The 23,318-nt window shown below is 34.0% G+C and overlaps 1 protein-coding gene across 1 annotated transcript in view; it reads left to right on the top strand.

Moving 5' to 3' along the window:
- The window catches only part of LOC138691101 (glutamate receptor ionotropic, delta-2-like), an 88,947-nt gene that overhangs the window by 10,962 nt on the left and 54,667 nt on the right, over positions 1-23,318 (top strand). The window contains exons 4-5 of the mRNA XM_069812814.1: positions 2,492-2,703; positions 10,775-10,959. Coding sequence (XP_069668915.1) covers positions 2,492-2,703; positions 10,775-10,959 — 397 coding nt within the window. The remainder of the gene's footprint in view (positions 1-2,491; positions 2,704-10,774; positions 10,960-23,318) is intronic.

Genomic DNA, 23,318 nt, shown 5'->3' with positions numbered 1-23,318 from the left:
GACAAACATTTAATGGAACAGTCAATGGAACGTACCAAATCTGGAACATGACGTTATAAATAAAATAGTATGAAAAACTTCGATATACAGTTATTATTGCTCATTAATAATTATTCAATATTTGATTTACCACATATAATATGATAGGTCTATACATAATCTTCCGCCTATATACTGAGACAATGTAGAAACATTAAAAAAAATATTATTGATATAGCAGTAGATTAATAACAATATTAGTACAGAGATAACGTCACGGAAAATATAATAAAATGAATAATCATGCTGCACAACTGTTACAGACGCAAAGATTGATACGCTAATTATTATTATTATTATTATTATTATTATTATTATTATTATTATTATTATTATTAGAAAACTTGATACAGTTCTTGCATTATCGTGATTGTGTTCTCCGTTTATAATAATTACATTTACATCCAATAACATCTATCAGATGTGGCAAAAACAAAATCACTCCTGTGTGGAAAAAAAAAAAAATTACCTATAACATTTATATTACATTTTAAAGCAAGTTTTGTAGTTGTACTATGGAGAGGTTAGTTAAACACTACAAAGTTTTGAAATGATAAACATCTATGATGTTACTACACAGTTCATCACTGTAACAAGAAAGAATGTCTAATGCTCGGCTTATACTGTTCAAGGATTTATCGCTCGTGACAATTTTACCCATCATGCATGTGCACTACCTTTCGGATTATGCTATGAACTACTTGGCGCTCGAGCAAAAACGTCCGATGCAGACCTCTGATTCCTTGTATGTTGTTCTCTGTTGTTGGTGGTTATCATGCATACCATTAAATCCAACTGTTATGGGTTAAAATTTTTATGGACGATAAAATTCTTAGTATGTCTTCCTTTACAATAGAAGGAAAGTCTGAAATTCCCTCTTATAACTTTGCAATACACAACCGAATATTGTTGCTGAATGAGAGAATCCCAGGCAGAATTTATTGGACATTTTTTTCATTTAAAAATATAATTTTGTTAGATATTTTGTCCTTGAGAGTAATGAATTCAGTTTTAGATGTCCTCACTTGAAAAACAAAATTAAAATACTACACTATCAGAGTCCAAAAAAGTAAATGTGTCCACCATGTCTGAGTGCAATGGAAACCAACAAGGTATGATAGATGATTGATTGCTTCTTTCCATAATTTGATGTAACTGTGCATCTTTTTAGTCTTTGTTGATAGGACTATCATATTTAATATTTGGCTGCGAGTGGTTCTTATAAGGAAATGATGAAAAACAATTACAAACATTTCAAGGACCTTTATGACAGACAAATTAATACTTGATTAAATGGCGAACTTGTGTTAATTATGTAAGCATGTGTGGCTTACAGCTGTTTTGGTGCTACTTCACACTATCCTCAGAGTCTTCTGTGTCTTGGCGACATACACAACACATCTAATCATCCCACACAACACAAACATGCTGCATTCAGGACAATGGTACACAGATTACTCAACATACCCATGAACCAACAACACTACAATGAAGAAGTGAACACAATCAAATACATAGCACAAGAAAATGGTTACAACCCAAACATAATAGACAACATCATAAGGAAGACAAAACAAAAACTTAAGAAACACAAAAATACACAAAACACAACACAAACACAAGAACATAAGAAATACATCACACTAACATACGAAAACAAAAGCACACATAAGATCGCATCCTCATTCAGAAAGCAAAAATACAACATAGCATACAGAACAGAAAACACACTACAAAGACATCTGAACACACAAACAACACAAACAAATAAATACAACCACACAAGCATATACAAACTCACATGCAATAGTTGCGACAGTTTCTACATTGGACAGACAGGCAGATCATTCCAAACTCGATGCAAAGAACACATTAAAGCAATAACCAGAGAACACAATACAACTACATATGCCGAACACATAACTAATGCTAACCACACATACAATAACATAAATACAGACATGGAAATCCTACACATACAACCCAAAAACCAAAAACTCAACACACTAGAACAATATGAAATATATAAACACACTAAAACACACCCCAATCAAATTCTCAACACACAGATCAATTTCAGAACACACACACTATTTGACTCAACTCTTCATCACATGAACGCACCCACACAACAGGCAGCGATATTGAGATGTCGCCAAGACATAGAAGGCTCTGAGGATGGTGTGAAGTCGCACCGAAACGGCTGTAAGCCACACATGCTTACATAATTAACATGAGTAAGTTCGCCATTTAATCAAGTATTTATATTCAAGTGTTAAAAGTAGTGTACGAAAGATTCAAAATGGACAAATTAATAAATAAAACTAGATATTCTTTATTAAAAATTGGTAATAACAACATTAATTGATTTACCAACTCCTTCAAACATTAGAACATGATGAAACTTTGTGTTATTATGACTGTCTTCAGTGCTTGTAGTGTCTTCTTACAGGTTTGAACACCCTATAAATACTGTAGCAGAACTTGCGAAAAGTGAGATACTTTGGGCAGCAACAACAGAAGCCTGGGTATATTCCATTCTAGAAGCAACAGAACCTGACTTGGCACATGTTACACGCAACTACAGGGTCTTAAGTGAGGAACAGTTGCTTGGACATGCGTTTAAGGAAGATATGGCATTTGCTGTAGAAAGACTCTTGGGAGGTAAGAACCCAGTTTAGTTTGCAACTAATATTTGACTCAAATACTATTGTTACTAATGATGATGATGATGATGATGATGATACCATTACAACTGCCACTACCACTGCTGCTACAACCACAACCATTACCACTACTACGTAGGCTAAGTGTACAGGTCTTAGAGGGACTTGGTCTGGAGAACAATTTCAGCTCATTCCTCTCCGTCAGCAAACTTAGCCCTCCATCTTCGTAAGTGACAACTTATATTTACATGCTAATGAGCAGCAGCACAATGAATAATTTGTTTAATAAAACAAGTTTTTTCTCGTTCAAAGTGTGCTAGTTTATATTCATTATATGGTATACTGAATCATGGCAATGACCGTCACTGTTTTGTCTAGTCATAGTTACATACCCAGCAGTTAACAATTACTATAATGAGGTATAGTGGCAATGAAGTTGTCACGAAAAGATGCTGTACACAAGTACAAGTTGCGGGTGATAGCACGACGGCGCATGGAGGGCCAAGGCTGACCAGCTGACTGCTGCCCTCATGTCCACATGCCTCAACAAAGATGAACAATCATCCAATCAATAGGGGGTAACATGTGGTCAGCACAATGATCCTTTAGTCTTTACAGCTGGCTTATGACAGTGACTTTTGCAACTCATTGTAGCTCTCCAAATTCATCGCAGTCTTGGGTGGGGAGGAATTTCACAAGAAAATTTATTTCGCCATGACTCGAATCAGTGTTTATTATTAGGTATATAGATTACTGAAAAATTAGCACAGGTTTAACTATTCAAATGAAAGGACACCATTTTACTACCAGTAACCAACATTGAATGGGCATTTTACTGGATATGTCTTTGATTTGTAGAAGTTTAAAAAAAAAAAGCTGAAAATAAAACAATTAGGTAGATCACTCCAGTCATAAATCTAATGCAAAAAGTCTAAGGGAAAAATGATGTTACTTAGGCCTACAATAGGAAACATTAATGGGAAGGTACTGACTGTGTTATCTCAGATGTTTGCATTTCACACTCGTATTCAGGAGGTCCCTGGTTCAAACCCCATGGTTGACCAACCTGATTGAGGTATTTTTGTGGTTCTCTCAATCTATTATACTATATATTTCCAGTAACAATGCTGAGTTGGATGTTATGATGGTGAGAGAGCATCCCAGGTCGGGATGTCAGATGTCTTTGAGTTAGAGAGAATGCCAAACTTCAGACAAAATTATATCACATCCATAGTAATGACATGATATGACGATTGTAGTTAAAGCGACTATGAAAAATAAAAGAAATGGGAAGGTATATGAAAATAGCTGGGAATGATTTGTATTTATTAATGTTATACTTTACCCGTGTCTGTTTTTACCAGAAATGATTTATTAAGCCAGCAAGAGTAAAAGATCTTGAACATCTTAATGTATTAACAAAATAGCATCGTGAAAATGCTAAATATGTCTATCGTGCTGTGGTACCGGTATAGTCTATATTGTAATATTATTGAGCAATGTCTATCATAATGAAAAAATAAAATATAATTGACAAACTGAAAAGATGTGTGTGTGCTTTCTAAAGTAATTATTCATATAAAATTCTGTGGTACATTTGAATTCGCTTAAAGGAGACATAATGGAACCAGATACCTGAAAATCTGGGTGTTTTTTTGTAACTTGTCGATTTTGTGTCTAGTAAAGACAATACTACAAAGGAACACATGGATTCAAATAAGGTTTTCAAAGACCCAAAATGAATTATCAGAATGCCTTAGGCGTATAGTAGTAGCATACACCTGGTGCCTACTCCATACAAGTACAATTACAATTTTACAATAATTACAGCCTGTTTACAACAATTATTATAGGTACGGCATTTCAAAAGAATTTGTACAATCAAATCATTACTACAATTTTACAACCTTCACTTTTATTTCACAGCTATTGTCATTTGTTTATTTCTTATATTGTTGGTTAGAATAATTACTGAAATACTATTATCATAACAAAACAGAAGTTGAATTTGTGATGATGGCTAGAAAAGGGGACAAAATAAAGATTTTGAAGATGCCAAGTAGGCCTATGTTCTATTTGGTGTTTTCTCAGAAAAAAAATACCAAAGAGGAAAAAATAAAAACATGGATAATAATACATGAGACAGCAACTTTCAAAACTCCGTTCATACGGTATCAGAGATACATGAAACTGAACTCGATTACCCAATCAATGAAGAACAATGCACAATAATGTTGCTTTTCTGATAGCGCCTGACTTCTAATAGTAGGATGATTTAACTTCTGTCCAATAGTAGTGAGCACTTCTTCCAGCTTTACTGCTGACATTCTAAATATTTTATTAATTTCAAATTCGCTCTGGAAATCATAATTTATTCTTTGTCTTCGAACTTGATGAGGTTGCTCATAATCCTCATCCAGTCCCGTATTTAGGTAGTGCCTGAAAAAATTTTGCACCCCTCACCGACTAACTTACGCAAATCTTAAGCACTTAGCAGTCAAACTATAAAAAGAATGGCATGTAACAACAATTTAACGTATGCTACTATCTGAAGCAAACATCTGCGAACTAGGAAAATATTGAACATTTATTTTCACCTCTTTTTTTTTTTCTCAAAAATTTATTGCCCTGTGCCGAAGCCAATGTGGCCCATATGTAAATACGGTCTGTCTTCATCACTACAAGTATCCCACATGTTTAATTCAGATTTGTAGCTAAGTTACCTACTGCACCTCTAATACTAGGTTAAAATCATTTACAATTTTAATTTATAAAATTTTTCAGAAATAACTGTAAATTTGTAATTATTTGTCCGTTAAATTATCAAAATTCATTAGTACTTACATATTTGTAATTCGACCTTTATATTAACACTTGCAAAACATATTTTTACAAATTTGTAAGAAAAATGCTTGCAAAATTGTAATTATACTATTATGAAAATGGCCTCAGATATTGCTCTCCAGGATTGTGGTATGTTCTATTTTACTGGTTGTGATTTTTACATACACCCTTTCAGATACGGGGATTGGTGTCTGAAGGACGTTGGGAGAGGAAAAGAAAGAAGAGTTCTGCTTCAAATTGTCAGGCTATAACAGATGTCTTCAACTCAAAAATGGAATTCTTCACATTGTCAGACTAGTACAGAGAGGAAGGTCTTATTCAACTGCCTGTAGATAATATGATGACATTTGAAACGTTATACAAGATATTCTATGTAAAGGTTGATTTATGTTATGGGACAAGCAATACTACTTTTATTCTGTTGCATATTTTTCTTCAGCTGTCCATCATGTTTTTTTTTATCTAATGACACCAGACACTGGTCTTCTCTCCTGGCAGTGTCTTATAGACTTACGAGGTTGGGGCGCCTGGAAAGCAGAGCTATGTTGCTCCAATGATATGATAGGATAACCGCCTATGATTTTGTGGCGCCAGGAGAGGTCATTAGAGAAACTTAAACTAAATTCCAGACCATGAACGAACACAGGAATAATTCTCTGTAAGAAAAAAATTCCTGTGATCTAACCGGGAATCTAACTCAGGACCTCATGAACTGTAGCCACAAACTCTGACCACTAGACCATGACGCTGGTCGATCTTAATATATAAGCATACATGAGTGACAACTGCGTTGAGTAGGTGATCTGTCAATCTCTATTCGGCTTCTGATCTTAAAAGCTTGTTTTATTGGTTTCTGGTTGTTTATTATAACAGTTTAGTTCCAAATTTTCACATCCATGTGTGCATTAGTATAGCTAATGTTTCTCAAAATTAGTTCCTTATCTATATAAGGAACCTATATTTAAGTTGCAGTTGATTGATATAATTATACCAGGTACACCTCTAAAGATATTGCATTTTGGAATAACTTCTGCTTGCTATTCTGTGAAATTGACTGTTCCAAATAATATTACTTTCTTTATTATAGGATTCAACGTTTTAATGAAGTTCTTAGATGTTCTTCTCTTACGTGACTAAAAATCAGATAAACTTTTTTCGGACATAATTCAGATACTTTCAGGGAACTTGATCTTTTACTCTAGTATGATTAAAAACATTTTGTTCTGTATAATTAAAATACTATGTACTATATTAAGAAGGTTTTGCTGACCTTTTGTTGGTAATAATAATAATAATAATAATAATAATAATAATAATAATAATAATAATAATAATAATAATATCTATTTATTTATTTATTCTGGCGAAGTTAAGGCCATCAGCCTTCTCTTCCACTTGGCCAGAAACAAAAGAAGCTGATACAATTTTACAGACTAATATTAATTTAAAGAACACTAATAAAAATCTATATAGTTATACAAGCACAAGTCGAGTAAAATAATGCGAACATATTAAATAATAATTACAAAATAATATAAGGCTAGAAGTTACACTCATGCAAGCGGTAAGTGAACCAATATTACAAATTACAAGAATAACAAATTCAAATGCAAATTATAACTATACAACACTGAGGAAAATTACATATATACACATATACACACAAAGGAGAATTAAACCTGAATAATGAATAGGCCTACGTATCCAGGCACTTTTGCTCCCACATGTTGCATATACTAATGAGAAACTTTTCCACGAACTTCAATGCAATATCAGGCATATAATACAATTAAGAAAGTTTTACTCATATTATGATAGTAAGAAACTCTTCCAGAAATTTCTACTCCTATGTAGGCCTACTGAGATGCAATTTAAGTCAACTTAAACAATTTAAAATTTCTGATGCAACGATTGATGCCATAGGATCTCATGTGTTAAAATCATCCTTAGCTATAAAATCATTTCTATGACCGGGAGGAAAAAGGTCTTAAGTAAAAATTTTATATTTTTCAGGAAAGCAGTAGAAAGATTGAAATTGGTGTCAATTATAGAGTTTTTTTAATTAAGAGGTTTTTCCTGGATATTATTTGTTTATATTTCTCCTAAAATAGATAATGTTGCTCATTTAACAATTTTCTTGATTATTTCCTAAATTGCCGCACTTAAGCCCTTTTAAGACTAGAAGCCAAATTGAGTAGAAGGGACTATTAAACATAAGACCTTTTTCATGTCAAAATAAATGATTGATTGATTTATTGATATAGTTCACAAGTACAAAACTTAATAGTATAACAAAAGATCTATAAACAAATGTAGTTCTACATACTAAATATACAATTTCCTAGACTCATTATTTTAACGCAAATCTCAATAATTTATTGGTTCAAACTTGCACTTACGTCTGGTTTTAGTGCATGTTTAAACCAATAATGATAACCATTAAGACATTAAACCTTATTTATCTGCTCCTTTTCACAATTTAATTGTATTATTTAGGTCTTACATTACATAATAACTTATTATTCCAAAAAAATGTGATCAGATGTCGACATAATGTAAGTCATGAACCTAAATTAGCTGACTTGATACATTCTATATGTAGGTTAATCTTTATTTCTTACAATATTTCCTTGTCAGCAGAAACGTTTGCGTAACTTCAATGAAGACTATCACATACCAGCTTAAACACAAACTTGCCAAGTTGCTTACATAATCAACCTCAATTTAGTTTCATAATTGTGTCTCATGTACTCAATATCAATTTATTACTATTATAATGCCTACTAAATGTATTATAAATGCAGTATTATTGAAATTAAAACATATTAGTAAAGCAATTTATAAAGTCAAAATTATCTTCTGAACCTTTACTAAATACGAGTAATATAGCTGTCGGAATACATTAATAACTACCTTAATTCTCTATTTTCAATTTTTATTATTTTAATACTTTGACGTAATTCTATCTTATTTACAAAACCTGTCTGCTTATCTAATTTAATTAATAATAAGTGTTTCTAATTTTAGGAAAATTTAGTCTTAGCTGATGCCTATCTCTTAGTAGGTAGTTTCGTTCAGTATCTATAGTTTTGATTGAATCTACTTTATTTCTGATAGAGTTTCTATTTGTTAATTTACCTCTTAATAACTGTTCGTCACCTTCTTCTACTCCATCGGTCGGTAACGCACAGTTCCTCCATACTGTAGCACTTCCTCTCGCGCACTCCGGACTACCAACGGCATGTGGCATTCTTATAAATTGATTGCTGACTTTGCCGGTTGATCCACAATCGCTTCTCCTTGTTGAGTTTTCACTTGCGCGCCTTAGCCTACCCTCACTGGTTGTTCTCTCAGTCTGTGCCTCAGCTCCCCAAACAGCATCTTCACTGGTTCCTGCATCTTCTTCCATACTAGGTTGTCCTTCTTCACTCTTCTTTCTTCTAAAGGGATCTGTGAAAACAGTGTTCTCTAGTTTACTTAGGTATGCTCTAATATCATTCACTCCAGTAAGCTCATCAATTCTTCTATTTGTTATTTCTGATTTCTTCTGCCCACTTGATGAGTTACTATTCTTATCAGTCCTCTCTGCGCTTCTAGACTTCCTGTTTCGTGATGCACTTCTTCTGTTTACGTGAGGTGTAGATGATGCTCTATTTCCACAAGTCTCTATTTCCTTATTTCTGTTCTTGTTACCGAAACTGAATAAATCCTCAATGTTTTGATTATTTAAGGACTCTATGTTAACTATGTTTCCGTTTATCTTCATTTTTATCTTTTACTAAAGTTGCCCTAAATCCTTTACCTCGAGCTTCTTTTAATATTGGAATTAACTTCTTTCGTTTCTCTCTAATTTCTTTTGCAAAGTCATTTTCTATGAATATATTTGTGCCTTTGAGTTGACGCGTATTGGCAATGATGTGTTCTTTGATAAAGTAACTGTTCAATTTCACAATAATTGGTCTTTTATTTCCCTTACCTACTCTATACGCGTTATTTATCGCACTTATGTCCAAGTTTAGACTGAAATACTTAGTTAATAATTCTAACACCACGTAACCAGTATCAATCCCTTTTTCATGATTGCACTCTTCAACACCATAAATTACAATGTTATTAATTCTGCTATCATTTTCCCATTTTTTAACTATCGATTTTAACACCGCCTGCTCTTGGATAACCTCCTTTAACTTCTTTTCCACTTCAGTGTACCTGTTTACTAATGTATCTATATCACTTGCTACTTTGTTTAGTAGAACACTTGCCTTCAGTCTGTCTTCTCTCGTTTCTTTCATATAGTTTACCCATTCTCTTTGAAACACTTCATCACTGTAGACTCTTCCTTCTGTATCTCCAGGACCAGGGTTTAACTCCACATTTCCAATAATCAGTAGAATTGATAAAACAGCCGCTGCCACAAATATGTTGATTCTATCCGACACTATTACATTATCACCTTTTGAACATCTGCAACACTGCCTTGCATTGAAGCACCCGATTCGCGCCCTGTAAGAATTTAGGTCGTCGCCCATACCTTCTTCACACGCTAACCTACTTGCATATGCTGCTTACTACACAACCGTTCTCTACGACTGCACTTTGTGAACTGTCAAAATAAATGAGAAATGTAAATTATTAGGAATGCAAAATGGGTCTTAAACAATTATAGGACTGTTTACCCTGGTGCTTAAAGTTTTAAAAGGAAAGGGCATCAGTATGTGATAAAATGGCTAAAATACAAGTTAGACCTTTTTAATAGGGAAGCATGGTAAGTAAACATGTGATGGTTTGTAAGGAATAAAGTATTAAATATTCTTAAGTCCTTTATTCTGTGTGTGCTCGATTCAAAATGTACTTAGGACATTTGGTAACGCTCTATAAATCCAGTCAGGAGTCTTACTTAACTTTAGCCGTTTTATCAGATTGTAGAGAATTGTTTCCGCTTTCAGAATTTAAAAAATCACATTTTGACAAAAAATTGACTTAAGACCTTTTTCCTCCCGGCCACAGATTTGTACCCAACAAACTTTTATTGTAAATGATTTCCTGTTTTCGTATCATTTATCTTAATGTTTTCTTTTTCCATTCAAATTGTCACACAATTGTTTTTAATGATTATTCTTTATGAATTGATTAGTAGGCCAATCTATTCGAACCCTTATTTAGGGCGGCTTTTTTGTTAAAAAAGTTGTTGTTGAGATGGTTATGCGACTTCATTAATGTTACAGGTAACTACGCTATGCCTTCCTATGTGAATGACAAGACAGTTGTTAACTTACGAGCAATGAGGGATGACCTGTATTCAGGACACTGTGTCTTCAATGTAAGAAAGGCCTCACCTTTCATGGAAAGTCTCAATACCCTAGTTCTGAGAATGCACGCAGCAGGACTGCTGCTCTACTCTGAGAGACAGGTATGTTAACTTCATTAGTCATGACTCCAAGTTTTGTTTTCCTTGTGTTTTATCTGCAGCTTTAAAAATTGATTACTGGTATCTAATTTGAATTGGTTTATTTATTAATATATTTGTCGTAGTGATATTTCCAAGTGTATGTAATATTCGCGACTGCAATTAGTAGGAAATACGAACATTTATTTTTCGTTTACATTTTCACCTTTTATTCTCTTGCTTCTTGTGTCCATTGTTTATTTATTTATTAATTTTCTGGGGATCAAATTTACTTACGAATTTACGTACCAGTAACAGATCAGGATTGTCTCTGATTTCCATTAGCTGCGTAAGTTACTATGATCTGATGATGGATCCCAAAAAATATATATGCATAATCAGATATGGTAGGTACATCTATATTTATAATTATAAAATGGGAAAAAAAAAACCAGATACGCAGATATACTGTAATTTTATAAACAATGGGATAATGAGGTTATGGTTTAAATATGACAGATTATTTAACAATGAATGAAGTATATGCCCCACAGGAAGAGGGGAAAGACGACACTGAAGAATTTTATGAATTATTACAAATGTTACTGGACGAAATTAATGAAAAAGATTATATAATTTTAGTGAGTGGTTTTAAGGCAAGAGCAAAGAACCAAATAATTCTAAGTGCAGGGGTGTATTTTGCGGACTACCGGGGCTACCGGTGGTAGCCCAAGGACATTACAAAAGAAAAAGTTTATAATATAACATAATGTAATAATTTTGTATTATTAGTTTTACCATAGTAATTAAAATTAAAGTAATTGTTAGATTTATATGTGCTCTCTGCTCTCGAAAAGAAACAAGTTGTCAAGGCGGCATAGCTGGAGAAACCGCTTGCTACGTGAGGTAGCCTGTGACCGTTACGCTCGCGCTGTCCTTCGCACAACTGCCCATCCCCCCCGCTCCCTACTGTTTCTATCGTGCAGTGTAGGGTGTGAGTTGCCGCTCTCGTGATCGATTTCTTCGCAGGCGTGAAGCAAAAATACTCTTAGTACGCTAGCTCTGAATGTGATTGTGTTCTTGCAGTGCATTATTTTAAATCTGTGATTTATTCGAGTGTCTAAGAGTTATATTAATTGTGAATTATTAAGTTTTTAATTTCCCAATTAAGTGATATTGTGAAAAATATGGCAGAACAAGTTTCTGGAGAGGTTTGTGTTGAAAATGACTGTGTAATAGAAGGTTTATTAAAAGTGCCTTTTAACCGTCGTACATAACAACGAGAAAGTTGAAATTGTGAAAATGGAAAGACCAACTCCTGAGTTAAATTTGTCCATGGACGTAAAAGAAAAACAGCGTGAGTACACATGCCATTTCACTTCAACATCATATGGTAAGTGGAATTGGTTGTGTGGTAGTTCTAAACTGTCTAAACTATTTTGCTGGCCATGTTTGTTATTTAGCCGCGAAACTAATGTGTGGTCAAAAGAGGGGTTTTCTAATATGAACTCCCTTTGAACGGCAGTCCTAGAATACGACAAATCAAAAGCTCATATTTGTAGTAGCATGAACTTTGCAAACTTTGGAAAGACAAGAATTGATTTACAGCTAGATAAGCAAAAAGCTCTACACATCAACCAACACAATGCTCTTGTGAAAAAAAAATCGGGAGATTTTACTGCGTCTTATTTACGCAGTCTGCTTTCTAGGAAAACAAGAATTGGCTTTTCGGGGTCATAACGAGAGTGTGGAATCAAACAATATAGGAAATTATATTGAATATTTAAGTTCCTTAAGTGAATTTGACCATTTATTGGCCAGTCATCTTGAGAGTTCAACAGTATTTCGTGGTACTTCTCCCGCAATTCAGAATGACTTAATATTTGCTATAAGTGGGGTTATGATGAAGAACATAAAACCTTTTGTGGCCATTGTTGTTGATGAAACAAGTTACTGGTCTAATCAGAGTCAATTGTCCACTGTTTTAAGATACGTCGACAGTACTGCCAATGTTCAAGAACGGTTTATAGGATTCACAAATGTCAGTTCAGACAAAACTGCTGCTGCTTTGTTTCAGCATGTGGAAGGTGTTACAGCAGACTACAATGTCGGTAATAAGTTAATTGCACAGACATACGATGGTGCTTCAGTTATGGCGGGAAATATTAATGGCTTGAAAACAAAAGTTCAAGAAAAGTATCCTCAAGCACTATTTGTCCATTGTTATAGCCACGTTCTCAATTTAGTTTTGCAACAAACTACTTCATCCATTCCAGAATGCCGCATTTTTTTCAAAACACTGTCGGGTTTAGCTGCATTTTTCTCATCATCTCCTAAAAGATCAGAAAACTCAAGGAATTTATGAACAAGAAACTCCCAAAAGTAGCACCAACTAGATTGAATTTTACATCTCGGCTTGTAAATACAGTAAAGGAATACAGAGAAAAACGGACTGCTTTCTTTAAAAATATCATTTGTAATGACTCTGAAGAAAACTGGGATGATGCTGTAATTGTGCAGGCTCAAGGATATTTGAATTTTTTCACACAGTTTCAGAATATATTTCTTCTTGAAGTCTATGCTTGAGTGTTCGCACATACAGATGTGCTCTACAATATTCTTCAGACAAAAAGTCTAGACATAGCCTACTGCTTGCAAGAGGTATCAAAGTTTAAAAAATACTATATCCGAGTTCAGACTTAGTGGGTTTCCATCCATATGGAGTAATATGGAAAATGAAAATTCTTCAGCCAATACAATGGAACCACCATTAAAGCGAAGAAAAGGAGATGATGAATTGAAATACAGGCAGCTGTACTACAGCATACTAGATCGTATGCACATGGAAATTACTGACAGATTTTCTGATTATGGAAAGCTTCAGTTCACACATCTTCTAGATTCTCAAAAATTTTCTGCTTATAGAGAAAACTTCCCGAATGAGGCACTAAACAAATTATTTCAGTCCTATAACAGTCACTGTGATCAAATACGTTTGAAAAATGAATTAAGTGTAATATATTTAGCAGAAGTCTTTGATTTTTGGAACAAACCTATCCATGAAATATTATCTGCCATATATGAAAACCAGCTGAACCAAGTTATTCCTGAAGTCCTTAAATTGGCAACATTAATTGTGACAATACCAGCTACGTCAGCATCGGTAGAAAGAACATTTTCTGCGTTGAAGAGAATAAAATCCTACTGTAGATCAACTCATGCACAAGAACGTTTATCCGGCTTGGCACTGATGTCCATTGAAAAGTCATTTCTACAGAAACTTTGCAAGTGGCCCAACTGTAATTTCAATGACGAAGTCATCAACGTATTTTCGTCCCAATCAAGACGTCTGGAATTCATATAAATATGTAAGGAATTTTATTATAGGGATTTAAAAATATATTTTGTGTAATAATAGGGTCAGTGGTAGCCCAAACCCTTTAACCAGTATACGCCACTGTCTAAGTGTAGTTCGAAATAAAGGTGAAGATAAACCTGATAATGTTGCTTAGTTTCCTTGTCCTTTAATTGCGGAATATTGAATCTACTAATATTAACTTGTTGCTCTACTCGCTTGGCTACTGATAGTCTTTCTCTTAATTTACCAGTACCAAATAATGGTCAGAATTACAGTCTGCGCCCATGAAGGTTTGAATGTCTACTATAATAGATTTCTTCTTTTATCTATCAAGATGTGATCTATTTGGTTGTGTGTCAATCCATCTGGAGAAGTCCAAGTATATTTATGTATATCCTTATGGGGGAATGCTGTACTTTTGACAATTAAATTTTTTGATGTGGCAAAGTTGACTAACCTAACTCCATTGTCATTACTAGTTACATGTAGGCACTCTTTTCCAATAATTGGTTTAAAAATATCTTTTCATCCTACTTTAGCGTTGAAATCCCCCAATAAAATTTTCATGTGATATCTAGATAACTGAACAAAAGTATGTTCCAATTCCTCATAGAAGCTATCCTATATATGGTCGTCTTTCTCTTCTGTAGGGGTGTGAGCATTTATAACTACGATATCGCACCATCTACCCTTAAGTACTAAATACGATAACCTGTCACTGATAAATTCGACCTTTTTTACTGCTGATTTTATTGTCTTATGAACAAAGAATCCTGTTCCTAATTGGTGATTATTGCTTCCTTCCCCATAATACAACACGTAATCTCCTACTTGTGATGCCATTTCCATTTGACCTAACCTCTTGTACACCCACAAAGTCTATTCTATATCTAGCTAGTTCTTTTGCTACTAATGTTACCCCTCCTGTTCTATAAAGACTAGTTACGTTCCAAGTGTCAAATCTCATATCTCATAACATGATTCCTCTGCTGAGTCGTGCCAGAGAATCAGTCCCATTCTGAGGCTTATTATGTGGTTTCGTAACAAGCTGTTTTTTACAGTGATGGATTGTTAGCCCTTCGCCTAACCCCCAAGCTGGAGGACCACCCATTATCGGCTGTCCACAACTGCTTATTCAATATATTCGCAACTACCCTCCATATCTTGAGGCCATCTCCTCTATCCGCAACCTGAGGACATGCCATGCCGTGGTGATAGGGACTCAAAATACATAGTTTCTATCAGTGTTATTTGACAAAATGTTACCAACTATAAGCAGAGATAAAATCCTACCACCTCTACTTTTCTTTACTTTGCTTGTACAAAAATCTCTACACTTTCATGTTGCCAATTAACATTAATATGTTTCTGGTACAGAATATCACATTTGTAATATTAACTATATTCATTAATAATTAATCACAAGTATAAAACAATAAAACACATGTGAAACACAATTCTATCAGTACAAGAGAATTTACTGTTATGCATGGAAGCTGTAGGCTAGTTCTCTTTGCATGCAATACAATATAAAAAACACCTACATTGTGTGATGATGATTAGTGGAGAAATAGTGGGGAAAATACATTGGGAAACGAGAATATCTTGTTAAAACCTCCTCCAAATACTTTCTTTGTCCACCACTAATTTCAGTTGAAATCGAGATTTGAATCTAGGTTCCATACTGAAAAGCTGATGTTATCATTCAGCTAATGGTTAATTCTGTGTTGTAGATGATATGATATGATATATTTCTCAATATACTCGGTCCTGCTGACCCTTCACATTTCTGTATTCGGGCCAGCATTTCCTTACTTGCACTATTTACAATTTTAACACAGCCGTGATGTGTCCTTTGAAGCCTGTTCATGTCCCTTTCACTTTCACTTATCAAATTCATTTCTTGTCCTATTCCTACATTTAACTTCATTCCCCTTTTCTCATAACTAAACTAAATACTGCCATCTTGTAAATAGCATAATACATTTAACCTTATTTAATATAGAACACATAACCCTCGTTGACTATTTCCGTAAAAATTTACCCTATTATTAAATACACTGACTAAGTACTTCTTATACTACACATTCGAGCTCGAAGCTTAGCACATTTGTTTCGCTTTATTTATAACAATATTTGAACAAAACTATTATTCAGTAACCCTGAAAAAGTGTCGCAGTTCAATTTCAATCATCCATTACATAACTTATTATTTGAACCCACTAATAACAATAATAATAATAATAATAATAATAATAATAATAATAATAATAATAATAATAATAATAATAATGGCTTTATTTAACCTGGCAGAGTTAAGGCCGTAAGGCCTTCTCTTACACTCAACCAGGATTAAAACTTGCTTACACAGTTGAACATAAAACTGGATCGGAATTAAGTAATTACATACTGATACAATTTAGATACATAATGAGATCAAAAGAGGTAGTTACATAAAATTTACCTCATAAAATAAAAATAAACATAGTGGAATACATATTAATGTTGTTAGAATCAAATACGAATCACATAAAAACAGAAGCCGATAATTCAATAAAAAAAATGTACACAGTAAAAATAAAAATAAACACATTAGTATACATATTAGTATTAGATTACAATTAAGTAGGATTTACATAATTAAACCAGAAACCGACAATTGAATAAAATGTACACAAAAAATGGATTAATAAAAAAAACAACACAGTGGGATACATATTGGCGTTAAGTAATAAATAAACACGATTTAGATAATAAAAATAAGAAACAAAAAAATAAAAAATAAAAATAAATACAGTGGAACACATTCCATTAAATATTTGCAACGCGTTAGGTCTGACAACTCATCATAAGATATTTTTCTAATTTACATTTAAAGAAAATTAAAGTTTGGCAGCCCTTGACTTCAAGTGGCAGAGAATTCCAGTGATGAGAAGTAGCAACAGTGAAAGATGAAGAATAAAGAGATGATGTGTGGAGTGGTATTTCTAGCGTGTTATCATATTGTGACCAAGTATCTAAGTTATGATACCGAGAAAGACTGTGGAATCAGACAGATAAGTAAGAGGGAGTAGAGGTGTGCAAAATTCGGTATAAGAGAGAAAGGGAATGTAACTTTCTCCTCTCATTTAACCTGAGCCACAATAATTTATCGAAAGAAGGCGAAATGCGATCGTAGTAGCGGACATTACAAATGAAACGAACACACGCATTATAAATGAAACGAATACACGCATTATGAACACATTGCAGTTTCTTGGCTAAATCCACCCTGAGATCACTGAATAAAGGGTCACAATAATCGAAATGAGGCATAATAAGAGTCTGTACAAGCGTCTGCTTTAATTTAGCTGGATAGTGGTACAATCATTTTAATCAGTGAAGAGTGGAAAATACTTTCTTGCATGTAATACACCACTTTCTGAGATTATAAACAGTTTTTTCTTCTCTATTGTCCTCTCGTTTCGCACTCCTAGTACGATTTGCACTCTCAATACTTCCCCTTCTATTCCCTGCACTTATTTCATTTCCTCGTTCACTACTCTCTTCTTTCGATGGTTCCGCATTCTTCTCTCCCCCCTTCTGCCTTCTAACTCCAAGGTCTCCAACTCTGTTGCTATAGCCTTGCTAGTTTTGCCGACTTGGCCTTGGGGTGACGTCATTCCTGCTCGTTACTTGATGTTGTAGCCGCTGCCTTCGAGTTCATCGCCTGAATGGATTCTGATGATAATGCTGATTTTCTCCGACATCCTCCTATCGCAATCTCCTGTGTCACTGCCCTCTTGCCTTCCGCAACTTTACCTTTTCTCTTCATTCCACTATTACTTACAATTTCTCTTACTCTCTCCTTTATCTCTATTTTTCTTTCATCAATGTTCTCATCATTTGACGATGCCTTTAAGTTTTCTAAACAAAATTCGACATCGAATAACTCTCCATTAATTTTCAATTTATCCTTAATTAATTTAGCGTAATGTCCATTTTGTCTAGCTGCTTTCATAAACGGCACTCAGACACTCCTTCTACACCTCATCTCGTATTCAAAATCTTCGTCTATACTAATGCTCGAGTCTTTCAGTGCTTTCTTACTATACATGATCTTCTCTTTAATCATCCTGTTTGCCAGTTTGACCAAGATGGGCCTATTTTCCCCATGACCCATTCTATACACTTCTTTCACTTCTCCATTTCCAATGTCAATACCTAACCACTCCCAGCACACATTCATTATCACTTCATATGTGTCCCAAGACTGTTCTTGCACTTGCTCTTCAACACCAAAGAAGATCAGATTGTTCCTCCTTTTCTCTTCTTCTAAATAGTGTTGTAGGTGAGTTAATCACATATGCTCTGGTGAAGTGTGGCAGAATGCATTGCATGCTTCCCTCACATTGCAGGACTGGAATCTATTGATCTATTGTGATGGTCACATATTTCTCATTTCTCTGCGCAGGTTGTACGAGAATTTTCGTCTCAGCGTCTGCAGTTGGTGCTGGCCCAGAATGACCAGGCCACCACTGATTCAGGTCCTGTCAAACTAACCACAGAACATGTGCAGGGTCCTTTGTTTTTTCTTACCTTCGGACTACTAACTGCTTTCATAGCGTTTATGATAGAAGTCTCTAAGAAAACGAATTTATTTCGAAGAAATCTTCTGCCATTTTTAAAAGGCAAACAACATAAGTATGAGGAAACAGCGACTTGAGCATTCAAAGTTTTGTATATGAGCTATTCCATCTCAAATCGACCGAAATATAGAGAAAATTGACCTTACAATTTCTAAATACAATGAAACTTTTTTTGTACGTAGAGAACTGTGATACAATGCTTTGTGCAAAGTTTGAGGCATCAGCACTTCATAGTGTTTAAATTAAAAATATTTAAATTTATCGTATTTTCATAAAATTGGCAACTTTAAACTGTTGTAGCTCCGAAACCCTTTCACCCAATGATCAAAATCATGGTTTATTTTGATGCTGAGAAATTGAAGTTTATATTGACATATAAACAGATTTTCTTACTTTTTATGGAAATGGAGAAATTTAGATTTTTCCTCATTAAGACGCCTTTGGCTAGGAAAAAAATATTTAAAAAATATATAATTAGATTCCGCATTGAAAGTACAAATAAACACATATTTTTTACTGATGGTATGTTGATAAGAAAGTATTGAAAATATCAAATAAAGAAAATAAATAGTACGCACGTGAACTAACCAGCTGACTGTGAGACGGGAAACAAGCAAGGCCAGGAGACAAACACGTGATGTGTCGTCTAGCAGTCATGGCTGCACTAGCTTTATCACAGCTTTTCATAAACACAGGAGTAAAATGACACCCAACGCTCGCTTATCTTCAGCTCTTGGCCAGTGCGTGTGGTACTGTGCCGTTCAAGTCTAGGCGTGTGAAAATAATCTATTTAATACCCTCGATACTTATTGCCGTACCACTAAGCAAACAATGCCGAATCCCTCTTAATAATGCAAGGATTTTTCTCAAAATTTGTTTACATTTTTAGAAAAGGCCAAAAAACAAGTAAAATCAGATTATCTGTCTCTCTGTGTACAATAAAAATAAGGATTACTTCTTAACATAACCTACCAAATGTCAGCTTCAAAATAAGCTCTCGTTCAATGTTCTGCAGTAAATGGTTCCAGAATTCTGAGTGCTGAAAGAGGCTTGTTTTTATAAAATACGCTAAATTTGTCGCTCAATAGTACGAAAACCGTTTGACTTTCGATAGTATATTTTTGAAAATGCGCTCCCCTCAACATCTTGTATAAGTAGGAAAAAATTAGAGTATAAAAAATGCGAGGTTTTTTACTGATCGATTTCATATGGAATAGCCCATATATTCTAATACAAGAAAAGTTTATTTTGTTGTAGCAGTAAAGTTACAGGTTTCTTCTTCTTTAAAAGTTCACTTCAAATCCATATTTATTTTCTTCATATAACACTAGACAAACACACAATGGGACTCCCTGACAAGGAGTCAGCACAACACCAGACTTTCACCTAGAGACCATACAAACATGTAGGTCCTTGACTGAATTTGAACTCATGACTTCAGCTCTCATGGAACATGACTGCTGCATACATTACGATAGTTGTTTACTGTTCTAATATCTTTAGATATGGCAGTCACTATGGCTAGGATTTTGATGACTTATAAATAACCTACCTAAAATAATGCATTTTATCTAAAAAGTATGGACCTGTAAGATAAAAGGGATTTCAATAATCACATCTAAATTGGCAGATTTACACAAAAAGTAAACATCCGCATGAAAAAATTGTAATAATTAGATTTAGAATGATAGATTCATAGGATAGATGCTCATTCTAGAGATCCTTGATTTCATTCGTGATATAGTCAAATTAATAGAATTAATAAAAATATTGTTCTGATAATTGTTCATATTATAATTCGTGATGTATATATAATAATTGTTATAGGTAGTAATAATGCAATTTCTACATCAAAGATCAAAAAAATTACTGCAATTAAGAAGAATCGTAGTGAAAATGGTAGTCGAACTCTTGATTTAGGTTCGAAACCACATTCGAAAGATGATCTTTTTTCTCGATCTTCAATTTGTTTCTTTGATTAGTATTGTTGAGAGAGTGAGAGAGAAAAAAAATCTCATCCGGCCTTAATTAAGGATGACCACGAGGATCCGGAAATTAATAGCAAACAAATATAATTAATTAAATATGAATGTTGTTATAAAAATAAAGTGTAATAATTAAGCACCATTGATTACCAATTATAAAATAAAATCTTAGAAGATGACTATAAAATTATACTTACTTACTTACTGGCTTTTAAGGAACCCGGAGGTTCATTGCCGCCCTCACATAAGCCCACCATTGGTCCCTATCCTGAGCAAGATTAATCCAGTCTCTACCATCATATCCTACCTCCCTCAAATCCATTTTAATATTATCTTCCCATCTACGTCTCGGCCTCCCCAAAAGTCTTTTTCCCTCCGGCCTCCCAACTAACACTCTATATGCATTTCTGGATTCGCCCATACGTGCTACATGTCCTGCCCATCTCAAACGTCTAGATTTTATGTTCCTAATTATGTCAGGTGAAGTATACAATGCGTGCAGCTCTGCGTTGTGTAACTTTCTCCATTCTCCTGTAACTTCATCCCTCTTAGCCCCAAAGATTTTCCTAAGAACCTTATTCTCAAACACCCTTAATCTCTGTTCCTCTCTCAAAGTGAGAGTCCAAGTTTCACAACCATACAGAACAACCGGTAATATAACTGTTTTATAAATTCTAACTTTCAGACTTTTTGACAGAAGACTAGATGACAAAAGCTTCTCAACCGAATAATAACAGGCATTTCCCATATTTATTCTGCGTTTAATTTCATCCCGAGTGTCATTTAGATTTGTTACTGTTGCTCCAAGATATTTGAATTTTTCCACCTCTTCGAAGGATAAATCTCCAATTTTTATAGTTCCATTTCGTACAATATTCTGGTCACGAGACATAATCATATACTTAGTCTTTTCGGGATTTACTTCCAACCCTATCGCTCTACTTGCTTCAACTAGAATTTCCACGTTTTCCCTAATTGTTTGTGGATTTTCTCCTAAGATATTCACGTCATCCGCATAGACAAGAAGCTGATGTAACCCGTTTAATTCCAATCCCTCTGTGTTATCTTGAACTTTCCTAATGGCATATTCTAGAGCGAAGTTAAAAAGTAAAGGTGATAGTGCATCTCCCTGCTTTAGCCCGCAGTGAATTGGAAAAGCATCAGATAGAAAATGGCCTATACGGACTCTGCTGTAAGTTTCACTAAGACACATTTTAATTAATCGAACTAGTTTCTTGGGAATACCAAATTCAATAAGAATATTATATAAAACTTCTCTCTTAACCGGGTCATAAGCCTTTTTGAAATCTATGAATAATTGATGCACTGTACCCTTATACTCCCATTATATACTGATACTGATATTATACTGATAAATAAAAGATTTTATGTAAAATTAGCATATCCTTAATTAAGGCCTTCTGAGTGGTATAAATGAAATTGTATAATCTGCAGGAAATCTTTGAGAATTTGCGAAATAATTTTTTGAATTTCAAAAGATGATATTGATAATTGTTTTAAAAAATGATATGTAAATTTTGGTAAAGAACTCCGAGCACCAAAAAATAAACCTGTCACTGACCAATTGAAGAGAGGGATGTTATACTTGGCACTAAGGTAGGGAATACAAGGTTCATAAATGGCCCTCTTCTCCTGATCAACCTGATGAGCTTGGTTTAGATCTCTCTCCATGCGTATAGTTGGATCTATGATAATAGCCTTTTGTTGTTGCCTGTTTATTGCTATTATATCCGCTCTTCTGTGAGAGTCGTCTTCAGACATGCAGTGGACCTCTTCATGAACTTCCCAACCCTTGTTCCGAAGAAGACAGACGATAGCTCCATGGACTTTATGATGCCTGCTGTTACGCAATAACTATAATAATTCTTGATAGTAATATAATTATGACAATAGAGTAACTTGTTAATATAATTATTTATCTTGTTTTATACAAACTTTTTGATTGGAAGTCAAATATACTAATTATATAAGCTAAATTATATTATCTTCCTCGTCAATAAATATAAATATATAAGATTATTAATCTTTTATTGGCATTCCCGACACTACAAGTCACAATAAATTATTATTCTCAGAATTCAGTGTTTAACTTTGAATTGTGGCATGTATTAAAAATTTCTGTAAGTTTTCAAACATAAATGACTGAAAATTATTACATAAGATATACATACAATGGGAACCTTTAACATCAACTGATACAATAAGGATATGTTTAAAAATGTAACCAGATTGTAATTTAGTTTCATTGTCTTTAACTGAGAATTTTTCTCCACACAATATATCATAAAGAGAACGTATTTCCCCAGCACTTGCCCTATCCTTTTTCCTAACTTGTATTGCAATATTACCTGGAACTGCCTTTAGATTGCCCTGAACTTTTTTCATTATTAT

The sequence above is a fragment of the Periplaneta americana genome, chromosome 16, assembly GCF_040183065.1.
Source record: "Periplaneta americana isolate PAMFEO1 chromosome 16, P.americana_PAMFEO1_priV1, whole genome shotgun sequence".
Classification (NCBI taxonomy): Eukaryota; Metazoa; Arthropoda; class Insecta; order Blattodea; family Blattidae; genus Periplaneta; species Periplaneta americana.
Note: the sequence above shows the minus strand (reverse complement) of the source record. Positions and strands in the feature narration are given on the sequence as shown.